At 37.0% G+C, this 15,895-nt stretch overlaps 1 protein-coding gene across 1 annotated transcript in view; it reads right to left on the bottom strand.

Annotated features, from left to right (window-relative positions):
* Positions 1–15,895, bottom strand: part of LOC114645302 (mucin-5B-like) — a 111,784-nt gene that overhangs the window by 91,777 nt on the left and 4,112 nt on the right. The window contains 11 exon segments of the mRNA XM_051922497.1: positions 83–209; positions 561–655; positions 806–970; positions 3,463–3,600; positions 3,787–3,856; positions 8,754–8,864; positions 9,048–9,186; positions 9,280–9,397; positions 12,969–13,094; positions 15,370–15,586; positions 15,748–15,857. Coding sequence (XP_051778457.1) covers positions 83–209; positions 561–655; positions 806–970; positions 3,463–3,600; positions 3,787–3,856; positions 8,754–8,864; positions 9,048–9,186; positions 9,280–9,397; positions 12,969–13,094; positions 15,370–15,586; positions 15,748–15,857 — 1,416 coding nt within the window.

The following is a 15,895-nucleotide window of genomic DNA, read 5'->3' on the forward strand; positions in this document are numbered from 1 at the left end:
GAAAACGGGATAGTCAAAACATCTGCAGTTCATCGCCGAGGTGCTCCCTCATTGCATTGGCCTATATGTGAGCTGTACTCACTGCAAATGGTTGACCTCCAGCCTGTCAGAAAGACTCCCTTGGCTGCACAGGCCCGAACATAGGAGGAGACTGCTGCACACATAGAGTCCTCACTTTGCTCATATGTACAAATGTCATACATGCAGTTCTGGTGAGAGAAAGATAAGTTGGAAAAAATTTGAATCACAAGCCATCCTAAATAAGAATTATATAGATAGAATAATTTTATTTCATTCATTTGTTTCCAAATTGGCTTTTTTTGATAGATGTTGCAAGGGGAGGCAGTAATTTGCTCTCTCAGTTTAACCAAGTCCAGTTAATCCAATGTGGGTTTGTCCGGTAGTTTGTTCTTCTATTAATCAGGTGCTAAGCTATAACCAAACCCCCGACAGGTTGTCAGTTCAAAGCAGGTCGGAAGAGGCAATAATGTTAGTGATAATTCTGGACACAATGGCTGGTATTTCAGTGTTGCCTGATTGATAAGAGTACTTTGACTTACTTTTTCATAGGATGTAGAAACTATCACACTGTGACAGGGAGAAAATGGTCCTGATGGATCTGACAGTAGGGAGCACCAACGTTTTGCAAACTGTTCTGAAAAACAAAGGAATAAAAAAAATGGAGTGTTAAATATGTTTGAGAAGAACATTTAAATGGAACAAATATCATGTTAGCATTGACCAACATGTGTGAGAGATGCAGTAAAATGAGCTCTTCCTTTTAAAACCTTGAGTTAAACCTTACCATTTTCAACACTCTGACTGCAGGGGTCATCATAGCTATCAAGTACATCTGGGCATGTTGCCATGGTCTTCCAAGTGTTAGCAAAAGCAGAAGCTGTTCCTTCTGTAACTCCACTGGCAGTATTAAAGTCATCCGTTTGAACATTATTAAAATTACCACAGAGACCTAAAAATAAAAGGTCTGTTAGTTAGGATTAGTGAAGACTTCATATGGTAGAAACAGGTCTTTTGTCATGAAGCCTTGGAAGATTCCTGTTTTTAAACCTCAAATGTATGCTGCCATGAGTCTGACCATTGAACCAGACCTATGAGGAATTCATTTAGTGGGCAAAAAGAAACTAGTGAAGTCTACCACTGTAAATCTAACATGCCTTTCTGTTCTCTCTCCATAAAACAGATGGCTGGAGAAACCACATGTAATACTGTTGCTGTGGTTTTTATCATATTTTATTACTTTTCATTTTAATTCAGCTGAATGGTGATCTTACACTGATCCAGGAATCCAACAATTCAATCCAACATCACAACCACACAGCGTTTGGCTACAGACGATATGTGGTATCATGATAGTGAATTTTTCTAGTATAACATCAGGCCAATACTGTGGTGAGATATGGTTTTTTTACCTGTTTGATTTATACTTTTTGCATTATGTATTAGAGTTGATTATTATTATTTATCATTTCTTATTTATTTCATTTTGAATTCTTATCACAATAGCAGCCACTTTTTATGGTTGCCATACTGTTGCTAAATACAAGTTGGACATATACGATGCCTTTCACATTATTGTGCCAAAACTATTTAAGATGACAGTGCACGTTGTTGACTTTCTAAGATTTTTGGCTAAAAAGATTTTGTCGAAGTGTTTCATGAACATTTTTTTAGTTAGGGAAATGATTTCATAGTTATAGTTGGGACCTTTTTTGCCTCAGATGTTTGACTTTGATTTTGAAAATCTGCTTCACTATGACAATATTTTTTTGTCTTTCTGGCCTCAGTCCTCCGCCTATTATTAATGAGCCCTTTTTTCGTATCCCACAAAAATTTCATCTGCCAGTCCTTGCAAAAATGAAATGTTAGGCTCATTTTTCACAACTGGCCACTATACTGTATATGCAATGGTAACATTATTAGCTCTTCTCATTCATTTGAAATTGATTAGATATATCTTTTGGAGTCTAATTATATATTTTATTTTTAATGCTTTGTCCATCATTGGCAGTGAGGTTTTCAGAGCATTTTTGATTTTCTTTTTAACATTTTTGTGCTACTGTTCTTGCTTGTTGAATCTCTTTTCACTTTTCCAGATTCTGGTTCTACAGTGCTTTTTTGTTTGCTCTTTAGAAGTTAGTCTATGACTAAATAAACAGCCATGTCTATATGTGCAATGACTGGCGATCAAAGCAAAGCAAACATTTGCAGGTTCATCCACAACACTTTTATTGTTAGATTTCAAGTTAGTGTCATGGCTGTCAGTATCATATGCATTTTTATTTTATACCCTGTAGCTATTGTTATATGTAAGCATAAATTCCATTTTTTATGTCCATTTTGTTCATTTTGATTCTTTGATTTTATCATTGTTTATGTTAATATTGCGGTTTATTTTTATTATTTGCCTAATTATGTATTTTATGTCAATTTTATTTATTATGTAGTTTCTATGTGCTTAAATTTGTTCTGCCATGTCACTTGTGTTTTGAGGGTGGTTCCCCAAGAGGGGCCACATGTCAATCTCTGTTGAGAGACTGCTTCCAGTTCTATAATGGCTCACGTAAATTGCAGTCCATCTCTGGTACGCTGCATGTGTCTGGTGGTTGGTGAGTTGTTCCTTTTTGCTGTTGATTATTCTTTACATTTTTTGGCTTTCATCTCTTTGCTTCTTTTTTTGGAATTTAGATTTCTGGTTAGTGTTTCGGGACATTTTGTTTAGGATTGCACTATAGACAATGTTGCCTCCTCTTATGCTTTTTGATTTTTTGTTAATAAATTCCCCCTTTATAAAGTTTTTTTTTTTTTTTTGCTATAAGGTGGTTGTCCCCTCCCTAGTGGGACATTATGTATGTATTGTGGGATATTTTATTGAACTTTAAGTGTTAAGCACATTTTAGCCCAGTGTAGGCCCAAGCCAGCCACTCAAGTGAAAGCTAGGCTACCTTTTACTGCAGTTCTTCAGGTAGGCTGGTAGGATTCGGACCTGCTTACCTGGATAGTTTTTGAAGTCCTCAGACCTCTTTGGCTATTTCAGGTGTGTGAATCACAACAGCTATAACCATATGACAACCTTTTTCAATGCAGCACCAACTTTTGGGAAAATTAAACTTTTATTTGGTTGCATGCCTATTTGTAGTGACATCATTAAACCTAGTTATACAAGGCCCATATCTTTAGACTACATTTCGAGTTCAAGATCTGCACCGAAATCTGCCTGTAAAGAATTTCCTACCAAAACAGTTTGATGAATCAAGAGGATAAAACTAAACACAGAAACAACATACTCAGGTCAATCAATAAACAACATAGAAAGAAAAAGAGCTCCATACCCAAAGTTTCAAGAGATCATTTTACAGTCAATGTCAAAATTATATTTAGCAATATGGCCATTAGCATTAAGGTGATCAAGAGGACAACAAAGATGGCATATCCAACTCTTACCACAAGTGTTGCTCTTGTAGGAGGCATCAATAGTTACATAGACCTGCATTAAAGGGGACAACTGAATTTGGAGCTGGAGCCCAAAAGTTGTGTCGATGATCATGTGAAATGTTGATGGATTGAAGGCGGTGAAATTGCCTAAGAATGAAAAAAAAGTATGTTCAGAACTGAGGAACTCTTTAAAGCTCACTACACACTGATTTTTTCAAGAAAAACTGCTAAGGCTCTCACAGCAGTTTTTCAAAGTTTACATACTTTTTCATAATTTAATATAGAATGAATACTTAAAATTATGTGTATACAAAAAAGAAGAAAATGTCTTACCTGTATTTAATGGAATTTGCATCAAAATCCCATTTACGTACATCTCTCCAGCTGGGTTAACCATGATGACCTGCAGAATTAGATAAGGGAAAGGTAATGTTAATGTAGCCTGTTTGACTTAATTTGACAAAACCTTTCTAAATAATCAGTATGTAACCCTTTTTATAAAACCAAATTCTTGCTCTGAATGCAAAAGAGAGACATAAAAGCAATGGAATCAAGTTACTGGATATAAAAATCATTCAGATGCCCAAGGGTATTGCCATGAAAAGCCCAAGTATCTGGAATAAATGGTTACAGACCCACACAGGTGACAAATAATAGAAAGTATAATACAATTAAACAATAAACAAAAGCATTGATGCCAACTGACTCCTATTATCAATTTCTGATAGGGTCTTTCCACCAAACATAAAAATCAATCAACATGCCCAGTTTTCTTCTTCTGACTGTAATTCTGTTCCTTTGATTTGCTCACCTTTTGTTTTTTACTTCTTTATTGCATTCAACACCATACAGCGCAAACTGCTGGGGTAGAATCTCCAGTCAATAAGAACTGATTCTACCGTGTTCTGGATAATGGATTACTTAATATTCAGACCACAGTTTATGAGACTTAAGAACTGAGTATTGGACAGGGTTGTGACTAGCACAGGGTTTCCACAGAGAACTGTACTGGCTCTCTTCCTGTTTACTCTGTACACCTCAGATGTTATATACAGTACTAAGTCATGTCATCTACAGAAATATTCTGATGATAAAGCCATAGTTGGGTGTTATCAGTGGTGGGCAGAAGTATGAATTCAGGACACTATTGGAGGACTCTGTAAAATGATGCAAATTGAGCCATCTGCACTTTAGAAAGACAAAGGAGATTACTGTAGACTTCATGAAGATCAAGCTCACTCTGCTTCTGGTTCTCATTGATGGTGAAGATGTGGAGGTGGTATGGCCAAACAAGTACCTCGGGGTGCACCTGAACCCCAGGTTTGAGTGAAGTATCAGCATGTAGGGAGTATATAGGAAGGATCAGAGTCGGCTATCTTTACTGAGGAGGTTAAAGTTGTTTATGTACAGTATGCAGGCCACTCTTACATGTTTTCTACTAGTCTGAAGTGGCCAGTAGTGTGCTGGGGAAATGGCATTAGTGCAAGTGAAGGAAATAGATTAAATAAACCGAATAAAAAGTCTAGTTCAATCTTAGGAGTCAGGCTGGACTCTTTGGAGGAAGTGGTACAATATAGGTCATTCAGGAGGCTCCTGATTATCCTGGAAAAGGACTTTCACCCCCTGTATGAAGCTTTGGCTAAACAGAGGAGCGCTCTTAGTAACAGACTAAAATAGCTGCATTTCTCCAAGGAGCACAATGTAACGTTGTTTCTACCCTCAACCATCAAGCTCTATAATGAGTCTTCCCTCGGCCAAGGAGGTATTGTTCCCTCTATGTTCTGAAGGGTACTGAGCTGGACTAGCAGACATCTTAACAGACAACAATGCCATGTGCAAAGTACTGTGCTATCCTGTACTGTGAAAGCATAACTTATAAATATGTGCAATTCTAATTGCTTTACACTTAATGAATACCTGCACTTTGTTAATCTACTTAAAGATACTTTCTACTTTGTTATCATACCTAAAATAATTATAATTCTTGTTATATGTATGTTTGTGTCATTTTAGTCTGCTGCTGTAATCCTGCAATTTTCTTCAGGATTAATAAAGCTTCTATCTATCTATCTATCTATCTATCTATCTATCTATCTATCTATCTATCTATCTATCTATCTATCTATCTATCTATCTATCTATCTATCTATCTATCTATCTATCTATCTATCTATCTATGTACATATGATAATAAACTTAACAAGAAACATATCAATCACCACATACTGCTAATGCTGTAGTCAAGATCAACTTTTTGTTTGAGTCCAACACAAGTCTAAGACCACTACTACTAGAGATTACATCAAGTTTGGGTCAAAAGAGAGTCGAGACAACGTCAAGGACAAGTCCAAATGACAGTAAAACTGAATCAAGACTGAAGCCGAAAAAAAACAGTCCTCTTTGAGACCAAAATATAACTAGAATTTACATGGTTCCAGTCCTAATACACTAATTCTCTGATAGAAAATGAGATACATGTATTCTATACTCATGCAGATTCATGTTACACAATACACTTAAGTGTGTAAAAAGATATCACAAGTATGATGAGATAACATGTAGCCCTAAGTCCCAGTTGAAAAATTTGAGCATACTTCAAATCATAGAAACTAATTTCATTTGCTTATTTAACAGTTAATGATTTTATAGAGTGGTGCTTTGAACTAAATAAAAATGTTTTTAAAATGATCATGTGGTTGGGATGTGTGTGTGTATGTGTGTGTTCATCCTATGATGGCATGCTTTGTTCCTGTCTTGCGCCCTATGCTAGCTGGGATAGGTTCCAGCAGACCCCTGCGACCATGTTCAGGACTGAGCAGGTTAGAAAATGACTGACTGATGTTTCACTTTCATTCGTAATGATCAAAAAACGTGAAAAATGAAGCAAATCCATTTAAACATATTGCATTTTAACAGGATTTAGACTCAACACTCTCTAAAAACATTATAAATAAACCTGACAAGTGTTAAGCTGCATAGATTTAAAAGAGAGAATAATAAGAACTAAAACTTCACATCTTCATAGACTGCTCAGCAGTAATGCATAACAAATCACACAAGTCCATGCCATCTTTTTAGCATGGTACCAATAATATTTTGTATGCTATTAAATAACAAAACATAGGTTACAAAGTTAAAACTGTGCAAAACACTCCACCCTTTAAACATATTTAGCAATTCATTAGTATCATAAAATGCTCAAGATGCATAAATTAAATTTTAACAGACAAACTTTAATGAATGAAGCTTTTTAAAGAGTTTTGTACCTGCTTTGCACAGTTCTTCCAAACAGCTCAGTTACGACTGTCTAATATGTTTTATGAACATTTCCCTTCTAGAATGCATCTTTCTGCGTTAAAACGTCAAAACACTTCAGTGTCCTTTACACAACTACCATAGTCAACAGTTACATTTGAGAAAAAGGAGAGGGGATATTATTTCTTGTGAATTCTGGGTACTTTTTGGACAATTGATTTTAATTTTAAAACATAACAGTGAAAACTGGGACATAGGTCAATTGTCTTTTTTTGTCTGGATTAATAAACAGATTCTGGACAGTTTGATTTTCTTTTTTAATTTATTCTGGAAACTGAAAACATTTCATTTATTGATATTTGATATTTTTTCAGCAGTTCTTACTCATTTGATAGCTGTCCAAACATCATGTTGTTGTCCCATTGTAACACGCTCAAGTGCCAAACTGTGGTCTTTGAAACTGCCTCTTAAATTTATTGTATAGACTCTAACCAAGTAATAAAAGTCTATAGATCATTGTTTACTTTGAAAGAGAAGATTGTGACCAAAGAATATGTCCAGTGATGGACAATGAACGCCATATCTAATTAGCCCAATGTGTCAGTGGAGATTATCCTACTCTTCTTGAGCCACTCCCAAAACAGGGCTGCAGTGAAATGCATCACTTGTGCATTTCTGGCAGACTATCAGCAAGGTGAGAGTGGCCTTGATAACAGCTAAGGAGATGTTAGTCATTAGGCAACAACTAACCCTGCTGTTCACTTTCACTTTCTCTGCTTCTCTCTTTCTTGACTCATTCACCTCTCTGAGGATCACCCTGAGGAAACAGCTGACCTGGATGCCCAAGAAGACTTCAACACTCTGAGGAGACTCCAGCCCTTAAACTGTATGGGAATCATTACCCCCTGTTTCTCCTACTTACCCTAAGAACATACCGGCACCACCTCCCCTTCCACTTTCAACACATTATCTAAATCAACAGCCACAGGTCTTCACTTTCTATCTACCTCTATGTGTCTGTGTGTACACACACGCTCAGGTTTATGCACACAGTGAAGATTTAAAAGTGAAGACTGTTTTATTTGCACTCATGTTCTCTTCCATAATAGAAACTGATCTATAACCTCTTGTTACACACATTCTACACACTACAGCTAGCAGATATTTGCAGTGTTTGTATGCAAACACACAAAAAGGAAAATAAAAATAAACATCATTCTAAGGAAGTTAGTTGGGTATGAACACCAACAAGTCCAGGAAGATATAAAAAATTCCAGACTCTGGATTTGAGTCTGAGACCAGGCTTCAGTGTTACAGTAGCCTTACAAACTGCGTAAATCTATTCATCTGTATTATATCAGAGCCTTGCACCTTATCATGAAGTTGAGTCCAGAGGAAAAGGGAAAGAGGAAATAACTAGCTGATGCAAGAAACAAAAGGAAACAAAATCTTTGTCTTAAAGCAAGCAGGGCTCAAAATACCAAGAAATGCAGACAGAACAAATAATACTGTATATAAAAAAAACTTTTTTAAAATGTCCTCATAATAGCTTATTTAATTTACTTTAACTAGATAGTTGTTTGATTAACTGTGAATCCAAGAGCTTGAATGTTAAAATCTGCATACTGCCATCTTAAATACTGTAGATGGAAGGTCATGACAAGTATATAACATGACTGGCAATGGGCATGTCATAATAAACAACATGGCCGTGACAACGCAAAGGTCATCACTAAATGGTGGCAAATCAAAAACATAGCAATGTTGCCAGAATAGTAAACAAAATAAATAATATTAATCACAAAATGAGGGATGAAGAATTGTAGTTGGCTAAAAACAACCTATCATGAAAGCAAGACAAGTATATCCATGAAAGACAAACAAGAATAATGGTGGGTCCCATCACTTGCCACCATTGCAAGCTCTCACCAGGTCAATGCTGCAGAGCCTTGTTATTCAGATTTCATCCATAAATTACTCTAAAGAATCACCCTATTCTCCCTGACAGTTAGTCAGGCAACTTAAACCCCTCAGATGTTACTAACCGTATTTGTGGTGGGCAAAGACAGAGTCACAGACTTCAGACATGTTTCTGTATTTGATTGTCCACACTTGACAATCTCAGATAGAATGGCAAATCTGTTATCCACATGATCCTTAAAAAGAGACAAAATAAAATACAAAATACTGAAAAAATGTAACACTGGGTGCCGAGTCATCTTAATCTCACTTACATTTGGGAATAGAAGAATAAACATTGTTTAGCTCAGTCAGTTGCCCAGTGACCAGCAAGGTCTCTGGCTATTTATTAAGTTGTAAGGTTTTGATACTGAGCTAACCTTGGATAGTAAGTAAGTGCAGTCTCCATGGAAAGTGAACTGTGTTCCATCAAAAGAGGTGATGTGGGAGCCACCCTCTACAGCACAAGTCCCAGGACAGTCCAAATCTTTGCAAGTCCATAATCCTCCACTACAGGTACTGTTGATGACAATTAAGATTTCAATGTTTAATTATAGTATTGTGATTTAATGCATGCAAAAAAACAAACAGCAGCAAATGAATGTAACCTACCAGCTTCTGCAGTTACTGGAGTATGACTGCCCAGAGTGGTATACTTGGCCATTGTGGGTACAAGAACATTTTGTTAGGGGGATACAGCCTTTCTTAGTTATGTCATCCAAGACCATACCTGTCAAGCAAGAAATGTTTCAGTGTGAAGGTTTTGAGAAGCTCATGCCACCGCAGAACGCTCTCATACACTTTCTGAAACTCTGACTTCACATTTTGATTTTTGTTATAAATGGCTGTGTGTTTGGTACTCTAGAGCCAGTATTTCACAGTGCTGGGTATTTGCCTTAAAGTTTTTGTTGAGCATATTACGTTACCCTCTATGATGTGCCTTTTAAAACATAATTTATTCTTTAAAATGTATAAATGTTAAACTTAACAGACTTTACACATACAGTTGATGATGAGTGACATACACTATATACTGAAACAAATGGTGCACCATAACACGCAAATTCTTTTTGAAATGTATGCATTATTTAGTGGAAAGTATATGCTGCATACTAAATCACATATTGTATACATGAAATACATAAAGTCCATGCTGAAAGGCATACACTTTATACTGGAAACAGCACTACATATTGAAATAGATCAGCTGAACACTGAGAGTCATATTCTTTGAATTAAAATAAAAATGCTCTAAATTAAAAAATGTACACTCTATTTAATGCATACAGAGCTCTATTGAAATGATTTGATACTCCATTCTGGCTTGCATAAATTCATTCTGAAACATATCCTAAAGGTTATTCACTCTAAATAAAATACATAATCTACATTAAAATACTAAAACTTGATATACTGTATTTTCAAACACATCCATTTTTGTGTTGAAACAATGTAAACTTCGCTGAAATGCATTTATCCTGAAAACGTACATCCCACAATGAACAGGTGCAGTCCATGTTAAGTACAAGCTACCTGTGATCAAATTAAAGAATATTCAGTCAGTCATTGTCCAACCCGCTATATCCTAACACAGGGTCACGGGGGTCTGCTGGAGCCAATCCCAGCCAGCACAGGGCTCAGGGTAGGAACAAATCCTAAGCAAGCACACACTAGGGACAATTTAGGATCGCCAATGCACGTAACCTGCATGTCTTTGAACTGTGGGTGGAGACTGGAGCACCCAGAGGAAACAAATGCAGACACAGGGAGAACATGCAAACTCCACACAGGGAGGACCTGGGAAGCGAACCCAGGTCTCCTTACTGCGAGGCAGCAGCGCTACCATGATGCCACCATGCCGCCCAGAATGTTCATTATTCCATTTTATAATCTGTGTATCTAGTTCAGGGCCAAGGGGGCCATATCCTGTCCTAAAAGTATCTGCCATATTGCGGCCCCTCACTCTGGGTGGAGAGGCAGCCCACTGCAGGGTGTAATCACAAACAAATCCATACTCAATTTTACATGACGTTTGTAGATTTGGCAGTTAGCCCAGAGCATGATTAAGAAATATATATATATATATTTAAATTTTATTACAAGCGTTTGTTCACTTTTTCCTGACAGCTTTAACCAAGGAAACTCTACACTTGTTTACATGCTTTCCAGTTTTATTTTAGGTAGAGGACAGGCAGGTTAGTTGACTTTCTGAGCGTCACATAGTGAGTCACAGGCAGCAAGTGAGCAGGTAACCTCGAGATTTAAGAGCCATTGCCTTAGCCACTACACCACTTTACATTTAAAAGTCTACTTACATCACAGAATCCATTTGTGAAATAGCATCTGTATAATTTAAGCTTCTTAAAAATGCATTTGCAGGCAATATGCACTATAATGACAAAATGGTAGAACACTTTCCTGAATTAAGGAAAGAGAATATATGTATGCTGTTAAGTTTTCCTGGACAGCACTGCAGCGCATTGTTAAGGGTCCAAATATTCTGGTAGTCTCTTGAGTTTGGGGTAAGGGTGCTTAGAGTGCTGGGACCTTAACTTTAGTTTCAGACCTATGGTGGAGTGCAGACTTTTGTTTTTGGGCCCTACCTTTCATTTGAGTATAACTGCCTAATCATGTCTTGGAAAATACTTTCCTCTATCTTCAAATAAGGCAGTCATGGAGCCCAGATGAGAATGTAGAACATTTCTTTATTTGCACAGAGTTATGCACAAACATCTCAATCCATGAAGTGAGCAATCAATTAAAAAATTCATCTGCTATTATATTTTGTTTAATTACCATTGCCTCATGTAATATATAACGTTATCTTGACTCTTAATATGTACAGTAGAACTTTATCACCTCCTACAATCAACTAATGCCACCAGTAACTTCTGACTCTTGCTTATTCTCCCCATTATTCTGAACATCTCTTCGTTAAGAGGAGTGTTTAGTGGATTGCCCTATAGATCTTAGCACCACTTCATAGGAGGGGTGTATGGGCTTTCCCATCAGTTTATCCTCGCTTTCTGGAAGGGTGTTCCTTATTCACTCACCTCATTCCAACACTGAAAATTTATGTTGGTCGCCTCTCTAAGATGAGGCAGAGACCTCTTGTAGTTTCATCCTTAAGTCACATTTAATTAACCCTTAAGTTAAATTCAAACCTTTATCTTATGTTTAATAATGCATTCTGTATGGCTTCATACATATATACAGTATATATACACACACATTTTTTAAATAAATTGTAAAAGATTATTAAATATTAACTAAAAATTCCGTAATGACTCTTAGTTTCTCCTCCTGTGAAGTACTAACATTTGATCTCTGCCGCTCATGCTGTCCAAGTTTGTTTCGAGTATGAAACAGGGAAAATTATAGTTAAGCTATTGAGGCCTCAGCTAGAGCACAGTATTTAGTTTTGATCTCCATATTACCAAAAAGCCATACTGGCACTAGAAAAAGTCCAGAGAAGAGTGGCCTGGCTGATCCCAGGACTGCAAAATGTGAACTATGAAGAAAGCTTGAAATTATTGAACCCTTTGTGATTAGCAAATTAAGATTAAGGGCTGACATGACTGATGTTTTTTTAAAATTATGAAAGGAATTAGTATGGTGGATCCCATATATTTCTTTAAATTGTGTTCATCAATCAGAACACAGAAACACAGATGGAACCTGTTAAGAGTACACTCTGCACAGATGTTATGCAGTTTATCTTCACACAGAGAACAATATATATCTGAAATTAATTACCAAGTAGTGTGGTTGGGAGTAGGACTTTAGGGCCTTTCAAAACTTGACTTCTTAGGATTTGCCTGTTTTATTGGGGTGAACGGCCTGTTCTCATCAAAACTGTTATAGTGTTCTAATAAAAACAACACCCAATCGCCACAACAATTGTACTCTTTCACTATCCAACTTCCTTTTTACAATTTTAATAGACTGTAATGTACTTAACAAAAAATAGGAAGTGGAAGAAAACGGTTTTTTGAGTTCATCATTTGTGCTACTTCTCTTTTTAATGAATTTAATATAATGTTCTGTATGTTTAATCAAAAATACTCCCTTGGCAACTATCATTGATAAAAAATTCCTAGTAGTAATTACATTTCTAAATTTTGACTGATCTTGTGCCTGAGAAAATTTGTGAAAGCATATTTTTAGTACATTAGTTTGGTAAATGAGATCAATATATACTGCGTCATAGACTTGACTTGCTAATCAAACTTTAGCTTTCAAATTATGCAATAAGTTAATTGGTTGGTTTACATTTTTCTCTGAATAGAGTTTGACGTTACCTGGTGGACAGAAGCAGCCATCACTGCAGTTCTTGATGCAAAGCTGATTTTGCACTGGGTGAGAGCAAGTATTGATACATGGGCTGCCACACTCACTGTGGATCAAGTTCTGGGGGCACTTCTTAGCTGTTGAATAATGATAAACAATATTAAAATGTTTCCTAGTAGTCATACAGTCATATGAAAAAGTTTGGGAACCCCTCTCAGCCTGCATAATAATTTACTCTACTTTCAACAAAAAAGATAACAGTGGTATGTCTTTCATTTCCTAGGAACATCTGAGTACTAGGGTGTTTTCCGAATAAAGATTTTTAGTGAAGCAGTATTTAGTTAGTGAAATTAAATCGAATGTGAAAAACTGGCTGTGCAAAAATTTGGGTACCCTTGTTATTTTGCTGATTTGAATGCATGTAACTGCTCAATACTGATTACTTGCAATTGGATTAGCTTGTTAAGCCTTGAATTTCATAGACAGGTGTGTCCAATCATGAGAAAAGCTATTTAAGGTGGTAAATTGCAAGTTGTGCTTCCTTTTGACTCTTCTCTGAAGAGTGACAGCATGGGATCCTCAAAGCAACTCTCAAAAGATCTGAAAACAAAGATTGTTCAGTATCATGGTTTAGGGGAAGGCTACAAAAAGCTATGTAAGAGGTTTAAACTGTCAGTTTCAACTGTAAGGAATGTAATCAGGAAATGTAAGGCCACAGGCAGAGTTGCTGTTAAACCCAGGTCTGGCAGGCCAAGAAAAATACAGGAGCGGCATATGCTCAGGATTGTGAGAATGGTTACAGACAATGCACAGATCACCTCCAAAGACCTGCAAGAACATCTTGCTGCAGATGGTGTATCTGTACATCGTTCTACAATTCAGCGCAATTTGCACAAAGAACATCTGTATGGCAGGGTGATGGGAAAGAAGCCCTTTCTGCACTCACACCACAAACAGAGTTTCTTGTTGTATGCAAATGCTCATTTAGACAAGCCAGATTCATTTTGGACAAAAGTGATTTGGACTGATGAGACAAAAATTGAGTTATTTGGTCATAACAAAAAGCGCTTTGCATGGCGGAAGAAGAACACCTGCTACCTACTGTCAAATTTGGTGGAGGTTCCATCATGTTGTGGGGCTGTGTGGCTAGTTCAGGGACTGGGGCCTTTGTTAAAGTCGAGGGTCGGATGAATTCAACCCAATATACAACAAATTCTTCAGGATAATGTTCAAGCATCAGTCACAAAGCTGAATTTATGCAGGGGTTGGATATTCCAACAACACAATGTACCAAAACACAGTTCGAAATCTACAAAGGCATTAATGCAGAGAGAGAAGTACAATGTTCTGGAAAGGCAATCACAGTCCCCTGACTTGAATATCATCAAAAAACTATGGGATAATTTGAAGCAGGCTGTCTATGCTCGGCAGCCATCAAATTTAACCGAACTGGAGAGAGTTTGTATGGAAGAATAGTCAAAAATACCTCCATCCAGAATCCAGGCACTCATCAAAGGCTATAGGAGGTGTCTAGAGGCTGTTATATTTACAGAAGGAGGCTCAACTAAGTATTGATGTACTGTAATATCTCTGTCGGGGGTGCCCAAATTTATGCACCTGACTAATTTTGTTATGCTGCATATTGCAAATTTTCTGTTAATCCAATAAACTTAATGTCACTGCTGAAATGCTACTGTTTCCATAAGGCATGTCATATACTAAAAGGAAGTTGCTACTTTGAAAGCTCAGCCAATGATTAACAAAAATCCAAAGAATTAAGAGGGGTTCCCAAACTTTTTCATATGTAACACAGACCCAGGCTTTAGCTAATTTTTCTGGCTCAATCAATCTAATGTGAATTAAATTTATTCTTAGTCAGTGCACTTTGAGCTTAAGTAGGTCAGAGCCATAGTTCACATGTTCTGGTAATCGATATAGATGGCATAGTGCCCATATGGCCAACATAAAACTTCTGTTATGTCGAGGCCTCATTCTCCCAGTACTGTCTTTCTGGAATAGTATACTTGAGATAAATATTTTCCCCAAACATCCATCCATCCATCCATCCATCCATCCATCCATCCATCCAATCCATCCATCCACTAATAACCTGGGCCCACTTTGTCTATCTTAGGGTTGTGGGAAGCAAAAACCTATTCCAACAGCATGGAACACAAGGCAGGAGCCATCCCTAGGCAGGGTTCCAATCTGTCCCAGGGCACACTCACACACACATGTATGCTCAATCATAAGGGTCTTATCAATCTACTATGAACATTTTTAGGAAGCGGGAGAAATCCTAAGTACAGGGAGAAGATCTTCCAAACATAAATTAACTAAATAGTGAAGGGTGCAATTTTTGAGTGTTTATGTTTATTCGTTACCAGTGTTTCTTTGATCTGTGACACTTACTGCAAAATTCAGCTGTCCTCCAGTTCTGGGGATGACCTCCAGCATTAGCACACTGACGGGAATATTCTGACACGGTATGACATAGACAGGAAGAGGTCTTATTTTTACCACAGTCAACCATGTCTATCACACAGGCCTGGACAAAGGAGGTTATGGAGAGCAGTGCATTGCAGCTGGCAAACACTGGACTGGAGAGAATCTGCTCACAGATTGGTTGCTAATGAACAAAAGAAAAGAGAAAAGTGTTAGTTTATGGTACTACCAACACCAGTCACCCTCATCATAAGACCATAGTATTTTTATCAAAACATCTACGTACTTATATTTCTGTTCTGTTTCTAGATTTATTTAACTTTTTCTAAGGGAAAAATAGCTTACCGTATTCTGAACATTTTTACTGGCAGGTTGAGGAAGAACATCTTGACATGTTTCTTTTGGTCCATCAAATTTTTGAAGGTTGCCAAACTCAATTGGAGTTACTTTTATCCCTGGAGGTATAAATAAGAAATTAATACATAGTTCAGAT

The sequence above is a fragment of the Erpetoichthys calabaricus genome, chromosome 2 (assembly GCF_900747795.2).
Source record: "Erpetoichthys calabaricus chromosome 2, fErpCal1.3, whole genome shotgun sequence".
In the NCBI taxonomy this organism is placed as follows: Eukaryota; Metazoa; Chordata; class Cladistia; order Polypteriformes; family Polypteridae; genus Erpetoichthys; species Erpetoichthys calabaricus.